At 59.3% G+C, this 17,949-nt stretch overlaps 1 protein-coding gene and 1 long non-coding RNA gene across 3 annotated transcripts in view; one reads left to right on the top strand and one right to left on the bottom strand.

Moving 5' to 3' along the window:
* Window positions 1-1,201, top strand: part of LOC142047942 (uncharacterized) — a 1,666-nt gene extending 465 nt beyond the window's left edge. Inside the window, exon 2 of the long non-coding RNA XR_012657270.1 lies at window positions 1,063-1,201. This is a non-coding gene — a long non-coding RNA (uncharacterized LOC142047942). The remainder of the gene's footprint in view (window positions 1-1,062) is intronic.
* Window positions 1,181-17,949, bottom strand: DEF8 (differentially expressed in FDCP 8 homolog). Of its 2 annotated transcripts, none has more exons than XM_032771412.2 (11): window positions 14,183-17,949; window positions 13,242-13,339; window positions 11,624-11,731; window positions 11,100-11,241; window positions 10,499-10,663; window positions 9,593-9,720; window positions 8,868-8,981; window positions 8,410-8,490; window positions 7,352-7,492; window positions 6,777-6,886; window positions 1,181-6,037 (listed from the first exon to the last, which is right to left on the bottom strand). In XM_032771412.2, exons 1-11 carry the CDS (start codon window positions 14,295-14,297, stop codon window positions 5,935-5,937), a joined length of 1,305 nt encoding a protein of 434 aa, XP_032627303.1. In that variant the 5' UTR covers window positions 14,298-17,949; the 3' UTR covers window positions 1,181-5,934. The 2 variants fall into 2 exon arrangements, with proteins under 2 accessions (XP_032627303.1, XP_032627302.1); XM_032771411.2 differs by having other exon boundaries at window positions 11,582-11,731; window positions 14,183-17,947.

Genomic DNA, 17,949 nt, shown 5'->3' with positions numbered 1-17,949 from the left:
TCCCGTGACCCCCGCGGGCCCTGCCCAGAGCGGCCTCCTAGCGCAGGGGCAATAGGCGGTGGGGTCCAGTGTGGATACTCCCGCCCCATGTCTGCAGTGTGTGTGCGGGGCTGCAGCCCTGGAGACGGACCCCAGCTAGCGCCCCCCCCCCGGCTGCACTGCAGTGGGGTGGGGGCTGCAGCCCTGGAGACGGACCCCAACTAGCGCCCCCCCCCGGCTGCACTGCAGTGGGGTGGGGGCTGCAGCCCTGGAGACGGACCCCAGCTAGCGCCCCCCCCCATGGCTGCGCTGCAGTGGGGTGGGGGCTGCAGCCCTCGAGACTGACCCCAGCTTGCCCCCCCATGGCTGCACTGCAGTGGGGTGGGGGCTGCAGCCCTGGAGACTGACCCCAGCTTGCCCCCCCATGGCTGCACTGCAGTGGGGTGGGGGCTGCAGCCCTCGAGACTGACCCCAGCTAGCTCCCCCCATGGCTGCACTGCAGTGGGGTGGGGGCTGCAGCCCTCGAGACTGACCCCAGCTAGCTCCCCCCATGGCTGCACTGCAGTGGGGTGGGGGCTGCAGCCCTCGAGACTGACCCCAGCTAGCTCCCCCCATGGCTGCACTGCAGTGGGGTGGGGGCTGCAGCCCTCGAGACTGACCCCAGCTAGCTCCCCCCATGGCTGCACTGCAGTGGGGTGGGGGCTGCAGCCCTCGAGACAGACCCCAGCTAGCTCCCCCCATGGCTGCACTGCAGTGGGGTGAGGGTTGCAGCCCTGGAGACTGACTCCAGCTAGCTCCTACAGTGCTCCCAGGCTTCTCTGCAAAGGTATAGTGGGCCAAGAACTGAGCTTTCATTTCTACTACAACTTACAGTGTAGCTGCAGGGGCCTGGGCTCACCCCACCACTGCATCCCCAGGGTGGGCTTGTACTGGGTGGTAGGTCACCAAACCCAGCCAAGCTATTCCCCCATTGGTCCCGGTCTGGCCCAGGCCCAAGTGCGAAGCTCTGTTAATCTGTGTCCCAGCAAATGCTGAGGCAGGCTGTAGTCTTTAATTCATTAGCAACTGGACTTTCCTCCCCAGGCTTCAGTGCAACAGGTTCAGTAATGACAGACCCAGCAGCAGCAGGTAACCTGAGTGACCCATTTGGCCTGATCCCCACCGCCCCCTCCTTCAACAAACGAGCAATGACAACACTCCATTAAAATGATCAAATGCAGTGGTTTATTGAATCACTACCACTGTACCTTGGATTCCTGTGCTGCAATCCCCCATTCCTCCCGCTGGCTACTGCAACCACAGGGAAACTTCCTCAGAGGTTTTGTTTTTGTCATTCACCCTTTGCAAACTGAAAACTTTTGGTCCTGGTTCTGTCCTTTCTTGCTGTGCAGGTTAGAGGGCAGCTATGTCAGCTAAAGTTTTATTCTCATTATGAAGTGACCCCTTGACAGGAGGGCAGGCATGGCAAGCAATCAGACTGCCCTGTAAGTGGGTATGTTCACAATGGAGCTAGAAACATGCCTCCAATGCTGGACAGACAGACACATACTAGTTCTGCTTGAGCTACCTGCTGAAGATAGTAGTGTGGCATGGCCTAGCTCAGGGGTCGGCAACCTTTGGCACCCAGCCCGTCAGGGTAAGGTCGCTGGCAGGCCAGTTTGTCTATCTGGGGCGTCCACAGGCACGGAGCCCCACAGCTTCCATGGGCTGTGGTTCGCCATTGCCAGCCAAAGGGAGCTGTGGGAAGCAGTGGCTAGCACATCCGTCAGTCCACACCGCTTCCCACACACCCCCATCGGCTAGGAACTGCAAACAACAGCCTGTGGGAGCTCCATGCCTGCGGATGCTCCAGATAAACAAACCAGCCCGGCCCACTCGTGGCTTTATACTGATGGGCTGGGTGCCAAAGGTTGCCAGCCCAATGAGCTCAGAGCTGCAAGAAGGGCAGATGCGCTTGTCCTCATCTGGCCAGCCCATGCCACAACATTGGCCCGGTTATTTTTAGCCCAGTAGCTCAAGCAGAACCAGCTGTATCTAGGAGATAGCCACCTCCCCCTTCTTTTCCCTTCCAGATACAGGCAAGAATCATGCCGTCCGTTCTGTCTGTGGTATCTTTCCCATGGGTGGTTTATGCTACTCGAAGCAGTCCCAGAGTTACAGACTCCAAGGGTCTAGTAACAATACACCCACACAGACTGAATTATAGTGATCTGCCTGCAGCTCAGGTGCAACACAGCAGCTGCTGCAGTCACTCTTTCCAAGGTGCATTTAATAAAGGCCATAGACGAGCTGGGCTAGGTCCTAGACTGTCTCTCATCACAGGTGCAACAGCACTGGGTCTGATAAACACATGGCAGTCGGGTTATACACGATACCGCCTGGAAGGTGATGTTCTGAGAACAGGTGGGAATTGCACCCTTGCTCCGGGACTGCCCATCCTGCCGTAGGCTAGCACGTGTGGCCACACCTGTGGCATATGCTGCTTGTCAGACTTCTGCAAGCGTGTGGAACAGCAGGTTCAGCAAGTGCTCTTCCATGCCTAGGCAGGGATGTAAAACACGCTCACGCTGCTAGCCCTGCCCTCTGAACTGTGGGGAGGGGGCCGGGAGAACACTCTCTTCTTAAGACTTTGTTATTGCAAGATTAGGAACTAAACTTAAAAAAAACAACCACCTCAGCCCAGCTTCACAACGATCTCTCCCCTGCCATCTGAATCTCTCACCCGCACAGGCAAACAAAGTGTTTCTAGAATCCAAGAAAAAGATCCACCTGTAAGTCAGGGACTTAGAGGGTAAACAATGATTCTGTAGCAAGGTGTGTTATTTCTACTCAAATAGAGCCAACATACATGTCTGTACAGAAATTAAAGTGCTCATGCTAGTGTTCACGCATTGGTGCACACCCGCCCTGGCAGACTAGCCATTAAATGTAAAATCATTCGGAGAAGGTTGAAGCAGCAGCTCACTTTTTGAGGAGTATCCCAGACACATGGTGGTTCGTTTTAACTAAGAGACAAGGGCCAGTTTTCTCCAAGCGCTCGCCTCTGCTCAGAGCCCAGGACAGGGAGGTTTCAGCCTAGCAGGTGAAATTTATGAACACCCGAAAAGGGAGTTAGAGTTGAAGGGCCTGGGGCATGACAACCGCACCAAACCCTGAGTATCCAACACCTGCACTGTGAAGGGGAACCAGAGACTGAGTTCATACTAGTGTGACGTGGGAGGGTTTCAATGTGTAACAGTCCTAGGCGTGGGATGCGGTCGAGGGTAGGAGAAATTTCATCCCACAACTACCGAGAAAGAAATGAAATGAGCAAGTGAAAACTGAGCATGGGGGTTAACAGAAGCCCAGTAACAATCCCAGCGTTTGCTAACAGCAAACACCATGAGCCCAGCAGAGGCAGTTGGTAACTGGCAATAATGGCCCTCCCCACACTCCACTGGCTAAGGGGGTTAGGGTGCTCCCTTTGGCCCAGCTTGGTTCCCAGAGGGGTCTGACTGCTCACCCCTGTTCAGCAGAGGTGGGCTTTCCATTCCAACCCCCTGATTGGACTCCAGCTCTAAGCAAGAGCTCAGGGCCTCTGCTGGCTTCAGCCTGCCCTTACCACTGGGACTACAAGCAAGGACCTCATCCAAAGGGAGTGGAAATGGCCCAGCAGGGGAAATGCATCCTCTGGGAAATCAGGCGAGCGGGTTACAAACAGGTAGTGTGTGTTTCACTGGTTAGCCTTGGTGTTTCGTACACAGCCCTCCCCCCGGTGGTGCGAGAGCCTCACCCAGACCGGCTGGAGCGGAACCCACAAGAGGAAAAGTGATTAGAACAAAGCCTGCTAGTTCCCACTTCCCCCAGGGACAGGGAGGGAGGGAGGGGCTCAGCCCTGCACACCCTGCAGCCCTGCCCCCCCCCGTAGAAAAAGGAAGACTAAAGGGATTAGCGCTCATCCCGTAGCTCTCCCCCAGAGCTCCCTCACTGTCACTGCCCAAAGCCTGCACACCTCCCATGCTGGGCCCAGCAGCCTCGAGTCCTTGGTTCTGCCTGTTGAAAACACCCACATCTGCCCTGCACTGGGGAGGTGGGAATGCAGCATGGGGAGACGGACCCCAGCTAGCTCCTAGCCCCCCACCCTGTCTAGCCTAGTAGTAGCAGCAGCAGCAAGATGGAGGAGGCAAGAGGCAGCAGTGAGGGAGGGGTGGGCAGCCCTGGTACTCTCTTCCACCCAAACACCCTGTGTAAAGCAGTAGCCCCCCTCCCCCAGTGCATTTTTAAATTCCAGGCCGTACCACTCAAAGGAGGGCCGGGGTGTGTGTGTGTGTGGGGGAGAGCTGGTTTAAAGTTCAAGGCTCGAGGGGCCCATCCCACGTACTTTATGTAAAGGGATGACTCCGAACGTCTCCTGCCTTTCCTGCCCCTGACGAGGGGGAGTGGCAGTTGCACTGCAGGAGACACAGGCTGGCAGCGGGGTCACTGACATGCGTGTAAGCACTCTGAGCTCCTGCAGCAGTCAGTGTATGGAGCCAGCAGACTGCAAGCCCTGTGCTCCCAGTGCCGAGGAGAGATGCTGGCACTGCCAGGCTGGGCACAGAAATAAATAAAAGACTAAAGCAGCTAGACTCCAGCCTGAGGCCCTGGCCTCTGAACAGCACTGGAGGGTCCTGGGAAAGGCCCCAAACTCATTTCTGCAAGTGTCTCTCTCATTAAACAGCCAAAGAGGTGCTACCCGCATTCAAAGGGAGCTGAAGGGAGCCAGTACCAGCAACAAGCTCCAGCCTGCAGGCCATGGCATTCGTGTCCTCCTTCAGCAGAGGGCATGCCCACAGGGCTCAGGCTCCGGGGAGGCCAGTGAGATCAGCCTAGCGAGGCTGAGAACCGAGTGCGAACCATTCCACCAGCCCACACCGGTTTCCCCCAGCCTCTGAGCCTCACTCCTGCCCTGCAGAGCCCGTGGACAGGAAAGGGACATGCCAGCTCGATGGCCCAGCCCAGCCAGGGCTGAGTGCTGCCGGAGAGGATGGAGACATGATGTGCACACTTGTCTCCACGGGACCAGCCTGAGTCTCACACTCCACAGGCCCCTCGCCAGCTGGGCCACGGCCAGACACCTCCAGAGGAGGCTCCCTGGGCCCACCCCTGAAGCCAGCCCGGCCATTCAGAGGCCAGACCAACGCGGCCCTTTAGACACAAATGCACCAACCGGAGAGCACTGAGCAGCTGGCAGAGGGAGCGCTGTAACGCCAATGGAGACTGGCACGCCAGCCCATGCCAGGAGGCTTGCTGGGGCGCAGAGGCGGCATTAGAAAAGGACTTATCCAAAGGAGGGATTGGAGCCGTGATCAGCATGGGAGGAGAACACAGCAGCTCTTCCTTATCACAGCCACCTCCCTCCTCTCCCCACTCGGCCTGGGGCCAGCAAGTACCTGCAGCAGGGAACTCAGCACAGGCCAGGGGCAAACCACCTGCAAGTGGCAGAGCCCTGGAATGCCCCTGCTCCAGGCTGATCTCACGTCCCCCTTTGTCAGTGAGTCGGGGACACCAGGTCCCTCCTTTCCCCAGGGATTCCTGCACCGTCACCCCTGGTAACACCTGCCACAGCACGGGGCATGTGCCCTGCTTCATTGCACAGCTGCAAGGCAGAGCAGCAAGAGGCAGAGGCTGGCTGGGACAGTGAGAGACCCCCAGTAGCTCCTGCCACTCCATTATGCTCAGCCCCAGCCCAGGGAGTTCTCAGAGCTGGGTTCAGAATCTGCTGAGCTGGCTCCCAGCAACAGGCAGCATGCTGGGCTGGTTCCAGAGCAAAGCACTCGTTCGGGCCTGTACAGCACCCTGCTCCCTGGCCCAGGGTCCACCCCCAGTGGCAGCTAGTTCAGATCTTGCAGCCCCAATGCTGCAGCCGCCCCCTCTGGAATGCCCAGTTCTCGCCAATGTTCTTTGGTGCCCAGGTCTGAGGGGAGCTGGGGGACCCTAGGCCTGCTCCTCTGCACTGGGGCCTCGGAAGAGCGACTGCTTCCTCAGGCTGAGCCGGACACACCTGGGGCACGTGGTCGAGTTGTCATAGTAGCAGTCCCTGGAAGTGAGGAGCAGGAAGGTTACCCCCATCGGCCCTGCCATCAGGAGCGTGGGGCTCAGGCCAGCCCTGCAGCCTCACCAGGCACTCCTGCTGGCAAGGAGCTGCATGCCCCCCCCAATTCACAGCCAGTGCCCCCTCAGCTCTGGGAGCCACCCGCAGTGCTCTGCTCGCCCAGGGAAACGTGCAGTGTCCAAGCTACTGCCCAGCGCCGGGGGCGTGGCTGCAGCAGCCCAAGAGCCAGCAGACAGGTGCAGACCCACAGGAGAGGGCAGCATGCCAGGGAGCAAGCCAGCTCCTCCAGGCAGCCCAGTCCAGCCCCATCCTCCCCAGCCCCAGCACTGGAGAGGTCCAAGGTGCCACACTCAGGACCTACTTCACCCAACTGTGTGTGAACAGACTGGCCAGCCATGGCCACTGCTGAGCCGAGTGCAGGGGCAGCATCCCAGGCACTGCCCAGCAGAGAGCAGGATCTCAGCCAGCAGCTTCACCTCCCCAGGGGCCAGTGCCAGGTTATGCCAGGGGCAGGGGAAGCCTAGTGCTGGTTTCTTGCAATGCCACCTGAGGGCAACGTGGGGTCTGTCTCCGCGCCCAGCTAATTTCGCAGTCCTGCATATCTTGGGGCTCCCTCTGCCCAGAGATCTCCCTGCTCTCCCTGACTGGGGCCCATGCTCCCAGCCATGGCTGGCACAGAACGCCATGAGGGCTGACATGCGGCCCCAGGCTCCTCCCTACCCACCTGTGGAAGACAGCAGAGCAGTCTGTGCACACCGACGTGTGGCTGTCGAACGGAAATAGCACATCTCCTTCTTTGCAGAGCTCACACACAAAGCCCTTCGCCTGGCACCGCTGGAGACAAGCGTGAAGATTGCTGAGCCCTGTGCAGTGCATTCGCCCATCCCCACCAGTGCTGGGATCCAGGCCCACCCCCTGTGGAGCTGCTGGCTCCAGCAGATTGTGCACTGGGGTGTCAGAGCCCTGGGGCCCGACTGCTTCCAGGCGCTGCTCCCCCAGTCCCGTGTGTCCCATTCCCACCTCCGCTACCTGGGGGTTCAACAAATACATCAGGACAGTGGCAATGGCACCTCCCCACTCCCAGCCCGGACTCAAAGGAGAAATTCCTCCCACCACATGTCCCAGGGTTGTTACTGGGGGAGGGCGGGGCCTGGCCTGTTTGCTAGGGGAGGGGTTTAGACACAAGCGTTTGTCTAGCAATGAAGATACAGAAATTAGAGTCTTTGCAAACATCCAGGGAGGACAGGCTGGAATTGGGGATTGCGGCCCCTCCGAGAGCAGATCCCCACCCAGCCCCACCTCACAATCCAGCTTGATGTGCTTGGCGAAGAGGGTGTGGATCTCCGTTAAGGAGCAGCTGAGGCGCCCAGTCTGGATGTCAACCAGGTCCTGCAGCGAGTACATCTCGTCGTTCTCCACAAAGTGCTGCCGGTCCTGCAGCTGCAGGGGAAGAATCATCAGATGACGACGCTCCCCAGCCACCCGCCTGCCCCCACCCGCCAAGGGGCCTTCCCCAGCTGGGGCTCAGACAGGGAGCAGAATCCAATGAAGCCCTGGCCAAGAGCTCTCCACCTTACTCTGTGGCTGGTCCAACATCACACACTGGGGTTCAACATGCCTTTCCTCCCCGACCTGGGGCTCGACGCCAGCGGCCCAGGCAGCCCAACGAGTCTCCTGGGGTTCAGGGCAGGCAGGTGCAGGAGCTGAAGTTCCACCGAGGACACAGAGTGATTGGGATACAGGCCACCCAGACCATCGTCTGGACTAGCGACTGCCATTAGACCCAGCCACCTCTTCCTCAGCTGGGCTTGCCACAGCCGCCAGCATGTCCTGAACGCCTCCCTCGTCGTCCCCCTGCACGTGGCTCCTGTCCTGGAGGGTCCATGTAACCTGCTGCTGTGCACCGCCTCGGGGGGGGGGGGGAGGGTGTCACAGATCCCCATGCGGGAGCACACCAGAGAGGAGTCTCCACAGCAGCCACAGGCGCCAGAGGTTCGGGGCTGGGACAATCGCGCCCATGGATTCTGGGCTTGGCGCGTGTGACGCTGACCCCACAGCTCCCATACCCTCAGAGGACCATAGGGCAAAGCTGATCCCAGACAGGGATGGGTTAACGGATCTCACCCCCAACAGGTGGACAGTGCCATGCCCCTCAGGTGTCACCTTTTGGGCTGGAGCTGCCCAGGCATGGCCCGTCATTGGGCACCAACTGGGCAAAGGTGGAAGATCTGTAACCTCCCAGGGAGTGGCACAAATGGCTTCATGAGCTCAGGGGTTCAGCTCCCTCCCCATCCCAGCACACTCGCTCGCACACGGTCCCCGCACAGCAGCTCCTCCCCGTGCAGACACTCCCGCACCTGAAGCAGCAGACGAGCCTCCATGGCCTCTTTGCAGGTGATGAAGTAGGGCTTCATGAGCAGGATATCCTGGCGCAGCTTCTGCAGGGAGAGGGGGCAGGCGGGGCTCAGGGAATAGGGCCTGCCCAGCTAGCCCAGCATCCTGCCTGACAGCACCCAGACACCTCCCAGGGAAGCGCAAGGGCCCTGCAATAGCAGGTGTGGGATAATCTGCCCTCTGGCCCCATTGTCGAGGGGTGAGAAATCGGGTGGGCAAGTACAACTCTGTACAAGCACCAAGCAAAGGGGGCATGACTGGGAGCTGCTCCCAGCCCAGCCCAGAGCTGGAAGCCCCAGGGGACTCCCCCACACTGGGGGACGAACATGCTCACAAGCCAGTCTGGGGATGTGTCCCCAGCCCTTAGAACCAGGGGCACGAGTCCCAAGCAGAGCCCAGCCAAGCGGACGCAGGCACTTACCCGGATCTCCACCAGCTCCTCCACGTAGTTAAAGAGAAGGGGGTTGATTTCCCGCAGCTTGAGCACTGGCCGTGACACCATCAGGGCAAGGTAACGCATGCTGCAGCGGGAGACCTGGGCCCGGAGAACACAGAGCCCTGTGATTAACCAGGGGCAGGTGGCAGCACCACCCTGTGCCAGGGGCCCCTGCTGCCACCCCAGGGACAGCAGTGGGTGTAAACAGCACATGGTTCGTGGAGGGGCCCTGCAGGCCCACGTGATTAGCACAGAGCGGGTTGGGGGGCTGCTGGGCCCCTTCATGCTGACCAGCAGTTCTGCTAGCTAACGGACATGAGGGCCTGGGAGGGGGTCTGCAGCCCATTCCGGGAAGCGGGAGGGCCAGGGCCCTGCTGTGCTGACACATCTGAGAAAACCAGCCCAACTCCTGCGCTGTACACAGACTCCATCTCTCGCGGGTCACCGGGGAACCATCTCCTAGGGCTGGGCCCAGATTTAAATGAGCCTCTGCAGGCCCCAGGCTCACATCACAGGCCCCCACATGCAGACGGGAACTAGCTTTGCTCTCCGCCAGCCGGGGCTGAAGCAGACGCCACTGGCCAAAGGTGAAAGGTTCCGTGTCCCACCCCCCAGTCTGTGCCCTGACTTGACTCAGGGTAGCTGAGCCTCAGTGCCCCCTAGCATCACCTCCCGCCCTGCCCCTGGGGCCGCCCCGCCAGCCTGCTCACCTTGCGGGGTTCAAAGTCCCAGTTGTGGATGACGCGGGCTGGGATGATGGCCAGGTCGTTCCAGTGGCAGTTTCCGCAGTAGTACAGGCCGGTGTAGTCGCACTGCCTGGCCTCGCTGGGCACGCCCCCTGCATGGGACACAGGGCTGTCAGCCCCATCGTGCCAGGAACAGCCCCAGGGCCCCAGCCCTGCTAGGTCCCCTGTCCCAATCCCTCCCAGACCCAGCAGGGGTCTCTGCTCTCACCGCCAGGGCAATGCCTCCTGCTCCCCTTAGCTGTGAGACTGCAGAGTCTCCTAACACCAACTGAGTGCCAAGCCCTGGACTTGGGGAGGCTGGGCGAATGCCACTGGCCCTGTTCTGCCCTTGGGAGACTGAGGTTCGGAGAGGGGAAGTGACTCACCCATGAGTGCACAGTGAGCCAAGGCAGAGTCAGGACTAGACTCCACGTGTCCTGATGCCAAGGTCTTTGCCCATATCTCTGCTGTCATCTCCTTCCACTCCTGGTGCTCAGCCCATGCTCCCTTCACTCCATATACCCAGAGCAATCTCCAGCCACACCCCTGCAGAAGCCCCACCCCAGGGATGCCAAGAGTGGGCTGAGCACAGGCCTGGGAGCCAGGAACTCCCGAGATCTAATTCCAGCTGAGCCCCACTCCCTCCATGTTCTGTGCTCCAGCCTGCTCACACACACGCCAGGATGACCCCACTGATGTGTTGGCTGCGTGTGCCCAGGCCAGAGGGATCGCCCCCATCCCACTAACGGAGCTCTGCTTCAGCATGAGCGGGAAGGTCCCCAGGACGTGGGTTCCGGTCCCAGCACTCGCAGGCTGGTAATTGCAAGGGTTAATGGCTATCACCGGCCACACCTCAGCCCCAGCATCCTCTCCCGTGCGGGTGGCACTTACGGAGGGAGATGGGCGCCCGGCACTCTGCACAGCGGTAATCCTGGCTGTCCAGGCCTGTCTCGGGGCAGATGGTCAGCTCGTACTCGGCCTGGTGGCTGACCTTGGACCTCACGCAGGGCTTGGAGATGAGGTTCAGGCACTTGCTATGACAGCGATAGTAACACCCTGGGGAGGACAATGCACAGAGACGCAGGAGTCACCCGCCTGGCCCAGCCTTCCCCTGACTTCAGCCTGACCCGGCTGGGGAGCACCCAGGCCTCTTGCCAACACTCACACGAACTCAGAACTGGCCCAGCCCTATCCCGCATGGCGCGGAAAGGCTCAGAGCAGAGCGGGTGGCAGCGGAGAAGTGACTGGGACATTTATGCCATCAGGGGTCTGCAATCCTGTCTGTGCAGGACCCAGGTGACCAGCAGAGCCACCCACTCATCCCGACCCATCCCAGGGGCTCTGCCACCTCCCGTGTGCCCTGCAGCCCAGCCTGAGAGGGAAGCTTTGGCTGAGCTCCAGGGATCAGCCCCACCGGGAAGGAGAACAAGCCTTCGTCCTGCCCCAGGCTGGGGAGCAGGGAAGCACTGCCTTGGCAGGGCTGGCTGCTCACCTGTGCAGGTGTACCAGGTCTGAATCAGGCCCCAGATGATGGCGTTGCACTTGTCACACGTCTGCTTGACGCTCTTACTCTTCTCCTTGTAGAAGCGATGTTCCAGGAGCACCCGGATGTTGGGCTCGTCTTCGCTGGGGTCCTGCAGCACAGACAGATGGGTAGAGTGGGGCTGAGCCTGGGAGACATTCCCCTCCTTTGCACCGAAAGCCTGGCCACCACCACCTGTGAGCACCACTGCTAACACTCCGGAGTGGGGGCCCCACTCCCTGCCCAGGCTGCGGAACCTCAGAATCCTGCTCAGCGCTGACTGGGCCCTCATTGGCAAGTCAGCAGGAAGGCCCAGGCACCTGGCACAGAGCGGGGGATCCTGCCCTTTGCTACCTGGGTGGGCTGTTCTGTGCTCACACAGCTGAGGCCTCAGCTAGTAGAGCCACTAGCCGGCTGCAGCCACCACCCCATGCCCAGCCCCCGTGCCACACCTTCAGCTCCTGGAGTTTCAGGCGCAGATGGATGAGCCTCACCACAGCGTCTTTCTGCCTCTCCGAGTGCTCAGGGAGCTCCAGGATCACCTGCTTGCACTCCTCGATCGCCTGCCGCAGCTGCTGGATGTCTGAGGCCAGGAACAAGCCCTGCAGGCCAGAGATGGGCAACACCAGTGAGCAACGCTGCCCGTCCCCATCCCAGGCACAGAGACTTCCCAGAATGCCCCTGCTGGGCCAATCAATGCCTCACCACAGGTCCTCCAGTCGCTGCCAGCCCCAACCTTCACCAGCTGCCCCAGGAGTCACTTACCACAGCCCCTCCAGTCACTGCCAGCCCCAACCTTCACCAGCCGCCCCCGGGGTCACTCACCACAGCCCCTCCAGTCCCCCGCCAGCCCCAAAACCTTCTCCCAGCCGCCCCGGGCGTCACTCACCCAGCCCCTCCGTTCCCCCCCAGCCCCAACCTTCCCCGCCGCCCCGGAGTCACCACCACAGCCCCTCAATCGCTGGCCAGCCCCCACCCTTCAACAGCCGCCCGTGAGTCACTACCACAGCCCTCACTCACCACAGCGCCAACCTTCCCAGTCGCCCCGGGAGTCACTCACACAAGCCCCTATCCTACCAGGCCCAACCTCACCAGCCGCCCCCGGGGTCACTCACACAGCCCTCCAGTTCCCCGCCAGCCCCAACCTTCCCAAGTCCCGGTTCATCACACAGCCCTCCAATCGCTGCAGCCCAAACCTTTCACCAGCCGCCCCGGGGTCACTCACCACGAGCCCCTCCAATCGCTGCCAGCCCCAACCTTCACCCAGCGCGCCCCAGGGCTCACTCACCACAGCCCCTCCAGTCCCCCGCCAGCCCCAACCTTCACCAGCGCGCCCCGGGGTCACTCACCACAGGCCCCTCCTAATCGCTGCCAGCCCGCAGCTTCACCACGCCCCAGGTCATCACCACAGCCCTCCAGTCCCCGCCACCCCAATTCACCAGCCCCCCCGAGTCACTCAACCACAGCCCCTCCCAGTATCGCCCGCCAGCCCAACCTTCACCAGCCGCCCGGGAGTCACTCACACAGCCCCCCATCCTGCCACCCCACCTTCCCAGCCCGCCCCCGGTCCTCACCACAAGCCCTCCAGTCACCCGCCCCCCAGCTCACAGCCCCGAGGAGTCACTCACCACAGCCTCCAGTCCGCCCGCCAGGCCCCCAACCTCACCAGCGCGCCCAGGGTCACTCACCACAGCCCCTCCATCCCCCGCAGCCCCAACCTTCCCCAGCCGTCCCGGGAGTCACTCACCACAGCCCTCTCAGTTTGCTGCCAGCCCCACCTTCATCAGCCGCCCCCAGGGTCACTCACCACAGTCTCTCATTGCTTGCCAGCTCCCAAACACTTCACCAGCCGCCCCCGGGGTCACTCACCACCAGCCCCTCCCAGTCCCCCGCCAGCCCCAACCTCCACCAGCGCCCCGGGGAGTCACTCACCACAGCCCTCCAGTCCCCCGCACAGCCCAAACTTCCCCAGCCGCCCCCGGGGTCACTCACCACAGCCCCTCCAGTCCCCCGCCAGCCCCAACCTCCACCAGCCGCCCCGGGGTCACTCACCACAGCCCCTCCAGTCGCTGCCAGCCCCAACCTTCACCAGCCGCCCCGGGAGTCACTCACCACAGGGCGGGAGAAGTGGTCCTCTGCCAGCCCCAAGTCCATCATGCGCTCCGAGCACTGGAACCCGGGGTCCCCGTGGGACAGCCCCAGCAGTGAGTCTGCAACAAGCAGAGACATATGGAGAGGGAAGGGAGACACCCCCTCCCCACCACCACGACATGGTCTCAGCCCAGCTCCAGGCCAAGCGCCAGACTCATGCCCTGCAGAACATGGGCACCGGTGCCCGTGGAATCCCCTCAGCACTGAATGGTGAGGGGCACTGAGTGGGGGCAGCTCTGGGCACCAGGTCCGAGGAGCAGCAGCACTTAGCAACCCCTAACAGGAGCACACCCCAAATCCTGGGGACACAGGAGAGGTGTCACTCGAGGCCTGCCCCTGCACAGACCTTCCCAACTGAACACTTACAGCAGAACACGGGTGGGTCCCCTCCCGCACACAGCCATGCTCAGCACCCAGACATGCTGGGAAAGCGCTTTCCCATCTCACTTCGCAGCCTCCCTGCCCCAGAGAGAATGACCGGCTGCGGCAGGTGCAAGATCTGCCAATGCTCAGAACTTCACAGCTTCCATGCACAAGTCACCTGGCCACGCAGCCAGCAGGTGGACGAGCCGGGGTTAGAACCAGGAGTCCCTAGAGCCCAGGCTGCCTTTCTGGGAGTCTGCCCGGAGTGGAGAGGCCATATGGTCCACAACCCCCTTATGCTGGGGGAATCTAGTGTCCTCTCCCCACCCCTCCAGGGTGTGGGGAAAGCATCCCAGATAATGACACTTAGGTATCCGGCAGCCCAGGGACTGGGCAGGAAATTGGCTTGCAGGGACCCAGTGAGGGAGGACTGGGGTCAGAGGTTGTGGCCCTCAGCACCAGCCCCTGGTCACTGCATGCTCCCCTGCAGCAGGTAGACATGCGCCCCCCCAGCATGGGCGAGGGAACCCCACACTAACCTCGACAAGAAAGGTCGTCCCCAGCCTCCTGGTCATGCTGGCCTTGCCCCGGCTGCTTGTTGAAGGGGTTGAGGTGGGCCTGTCGGAACCGGACCAGCTTCTCATCACATTCCATAGAGGCCAACCTGCTGGATCACGCAGAGGTGAAGGGAGCAGCGCGCGCCAGAGCCAATGCCAGGGCACCTCACCTGCTCCAGCTGCTCACCCGTCTCTGCCGGCGACACTAGAGCAGGGGAACAGGCTAGAACTGGCAATGCCTGATCTTCCCCTCCCACAGCCCAGCCCGGCCCAGGCAGCTTCCACTTAAAACTGGAATCGATGGATCACTTTCCCCAGCCACTACTGAGCAGTATCACCCGCCGCTCACACGCTCTGCGGGGTTTGTGCTCCACAGCGGAGGAGGTAGAAAAACCAGTCTCTCCACCTGCCTGTGTCGCCAGAACAGCTTCCAGCCAAGTCAGCCAGACACCTGAGAGCCCGGCACGTGGCACCCCATCATTAGAGCACGCGCCCCAGCTCCGGCCAGCTGGAGTTACCACCACCACCAATGGCACTCTACAAACGTGTGCTGACAGTGCTTCCCATCCCAGCAGAAGAGCTCATTGTGCTAGACGCAGGACATACACCTAGCAAGGGCCTGCCCTGAGGAGCAGACAGACGTATTCACCCCCTTTTACAGGTGGGGAACTGAGGCACAGAGACGAAGTGACTGGGCCAGGGTCCCACAGGCCAAGAATTAAAACCCCACTCCCAAGTCCCAGTCCAGTGCTCTCCCCACACGGCCAGCCTTCCTCTGACGGCCAGGTGTACACTCCAAAGATTGATGTAGCTGGGTCGACCTCTCAGGGGGAAAAAATCCACCCCCTATGCGACAAAGCTAAGCCGAGCTAGGCCCTGGCGCAGAGAGTGCTGGGTTGACAGAAGAATTCTTCCATCCACCTAGCTCCTGCCTCTCAGGGAGGTGGATTGACCCTGCCGACAGCGGCTGGAGCAAGCATCTATGCTGCAGACTAGCCCTTAGTCACACAGAAAAACGCCACATTTCTAAAGAGAAGCGTCCTTGAGCATCTTCTCCTCAGGCAAGCACTGGCTTCTGGTGTTCTGGGAGGGTCTTAACCTAGCAATGCAATTACAATGGGACACAGCTGGGGAGTGCTGTTAACATCTCAGCGTGCTGCACAGACACAATGTGCAATCTCTCACCTCACCACTGCCACCCCCGAGACGTGTGAAAAATCCAGAGAGCTCCTTGCGTTACCTGCTGCACAGACATCACAGACATCAGGGCCCACCACCCCAGGGCCCTGCAAGCCCCAGATGGGATACAGTGCGCCCCTGCAAGGCAAACACACCAGTGGGGCTCAGCCCCATATTCCATCGCTACCTTTGGTGCCCCCCAGCCAGTTCTCTCTACTGGCTATCTCACGCAAAGCTTCCAGCTGCCTTGTCTTCAGGGTTTACCTCACATCAGCTCAGCCAAGCTACGTGCAGGGTCTTTGCGGCTAGTGAAGACAAGGCCGTGTGTAGGGAATGGCCAAGCGGACTCTGAGCGGCCCGCCTCATTCAGTACCAGACGCCCCACAGAGAGGTTCATGGTGAACAAATACAGAACAGTGCAGCTGCTACGCAGCCCCTGCATTACACTGCTCAGTCTGGTAGGGGGTGATTTGTACAGATACAGTCATAAGGGTAAACCCCTTGTGTGGGCTCAGTTCTACTACTGTAAGTGCTCACCAGGATAGCTACTCCCATACGAGAGGGGGAATAAGCTGTAACAGTATAAGCAGATTAGCAGCTGCACCGATTAACTCAACTGACATCGTTATGAGCGGTACAACTTTTGGGTTTCCGTTTGTCCTCGTGGCCAGAAACAGAAGAATGTGTGTTCCTGCCAAGGATTTTTTTCCTTCAAGAGGGCTGTCCAGCGTAGCTGTGGCTATTTCCCTACTGGTCTGTACTGAGCTGAGCACACTGCTGGCGCTACAATCTTAATAATGCTCTTTACCGAGTGAACTGTCTGACCATTCGACAACAATTCTAGAGTGATCAGCTTCACTTCCTAGTTCTCATGAATTAGCCTGATATCCAAAAGGGAAATTTAAATGCAGGAAAACTGCTTTCCCTAAAGTTATGTTGAAATAGCTGCTTAATTTCCAGAAACCATTTCTGATCCCATTTAATGAAGAGACACTGTTAGGATCAGTCTGGCCTCCAATTTCAATACTGTAAACAGAGACAGCCACACACAAGCTTTTCCCAAACCCATGACGCACACAGAAACACGTGTCTCCATTCAAAACTCCACAGTGAGCAGTTATTTTTTCAGAACCATTTCCCTGGCATCTGACATCCAAACAATTCAGCACCCAGACCCGAGGGAGACTGAGTTTCATTGTGCAATGCCAAAGATGAGCACAGAGGAAGCAGAACTTTGCTAAGGACAGGGATACATTATTTGCCTACTTCCACTTTCAAAAATCCACACTTCATTAACAGCAGGGGGAAGAAACTTGGTTTACAACAGGTGTGTTTTTAAGTTGCAATCCCACCCTAGTGACTAGGCAGCTCCATTCCAATTAATACAGTAGCTAGATTTAGGCTCCAAATAAAGCATTTTAGGCCTTTCAGTAGAAGGCTCTTGAAAAACATCAACAGTGGAGCCTAGAGCTAATTGTCACTCAAAGCCTAGTTGGTAAGCAGGGTGGGATTCAATGCTGTGCTGGGCTTTTTACTCACAGTGAATGTAGCTAGGTTTTGACAGTTTCCTGTGTGGGATTTTTGAAAGGATTGCTGTGCTGTTGTGACAAAATTGGAGCTGTGGTGCTATCCACACACCCAAATAAAACCACCACCAAGTTACTGCCCCTCCCTGCCTCCCACCTGCCCCCGGAGCTCCCACAGCCAGAGTGGAATGATAAACATGCTCAGTGCTTATATAGGGCAGGGGTGCGCAACCTTTCAGAAGTGCTGTGCCAAGTCTCCATTTATTCACTCTAATTTAAAGTTTCGTGTGCCAGTCATACATTTTAATATTTTTGGAAGATCTCTTTCTATAAGTATTTCTGGTGTTCTGAAAGGGTCTTAACCTAGCAACGCAATTACAATCGGACACAGCTCAGGAGTGCTGTTAACATCTTGATACAACATACAACAATAGTTTAGTTATATATTATAAAGTAAATAAGGTTTCAAAATGTTTAAGAAGCTTCATTTAAAATTAAATTAAAATGCAGAGCCCCCTGGACTGGTGGCCAGGACCCACGCAGTGTGAGTGCCACTGAAAATCAGCTCGCATGGCGCCATCAGCACCTGTTGCATAGGTTGCCTACCCCTGATATAGGGCTTCACAGCACAAGAACATTGCACCCACAGCAATAATGCTCTGCAGCTTGCCATGAGACAGGGCATTTTATAGATGGCAGACCAGAGAGGGGAAAGTGACTCACCAGGTGTCACCCAACCAGAGCTAGGGGCAGGATGCAGATTTCTACAGTGGCCTAGAAATACTGCAGAACCTGGTGAGGATGGGCACCGCAGAACCCCAGGACCCAGAGTGCTCAACCTGTGGCCCTCTGGGCCGGGGGCACAAGGCAGCACCTCCCATTCCCTGCTGCCTCTAGCCTGGGGGCAGGCGGCTGAGAAGGATGTCTGGGCCTGCGGCATTCGCCAGAAGCCCTCCCGGGCCCGTTTCTCGGAGTCGGGGGGAGGGCTGATCCCCAGGCTGTACTCAGGCGCCTCTTCCCGTCCCCACGCAGGAGAGTGACAAG

This window comes from Chelonoidis abingdonii, chromosome 19, assembly GCF_003597395.2.
Source record: "Chelonoidis abingdonii isolate Lonesome George chromosome 19, CheloAbing_2.0, whole genome shotgun sequence".
Lineage (NCBI taxonomy): Eukaryota > Metazoa > Chordata > Testudines > Testudinidae > Chelonoidis > Chelonoidis abingdonii.
The sequence above is the reverse complement of the archived record's forward strand: the minus strand, read 5'-3'. Positions and strand labels throughout refer to the sequence as shown.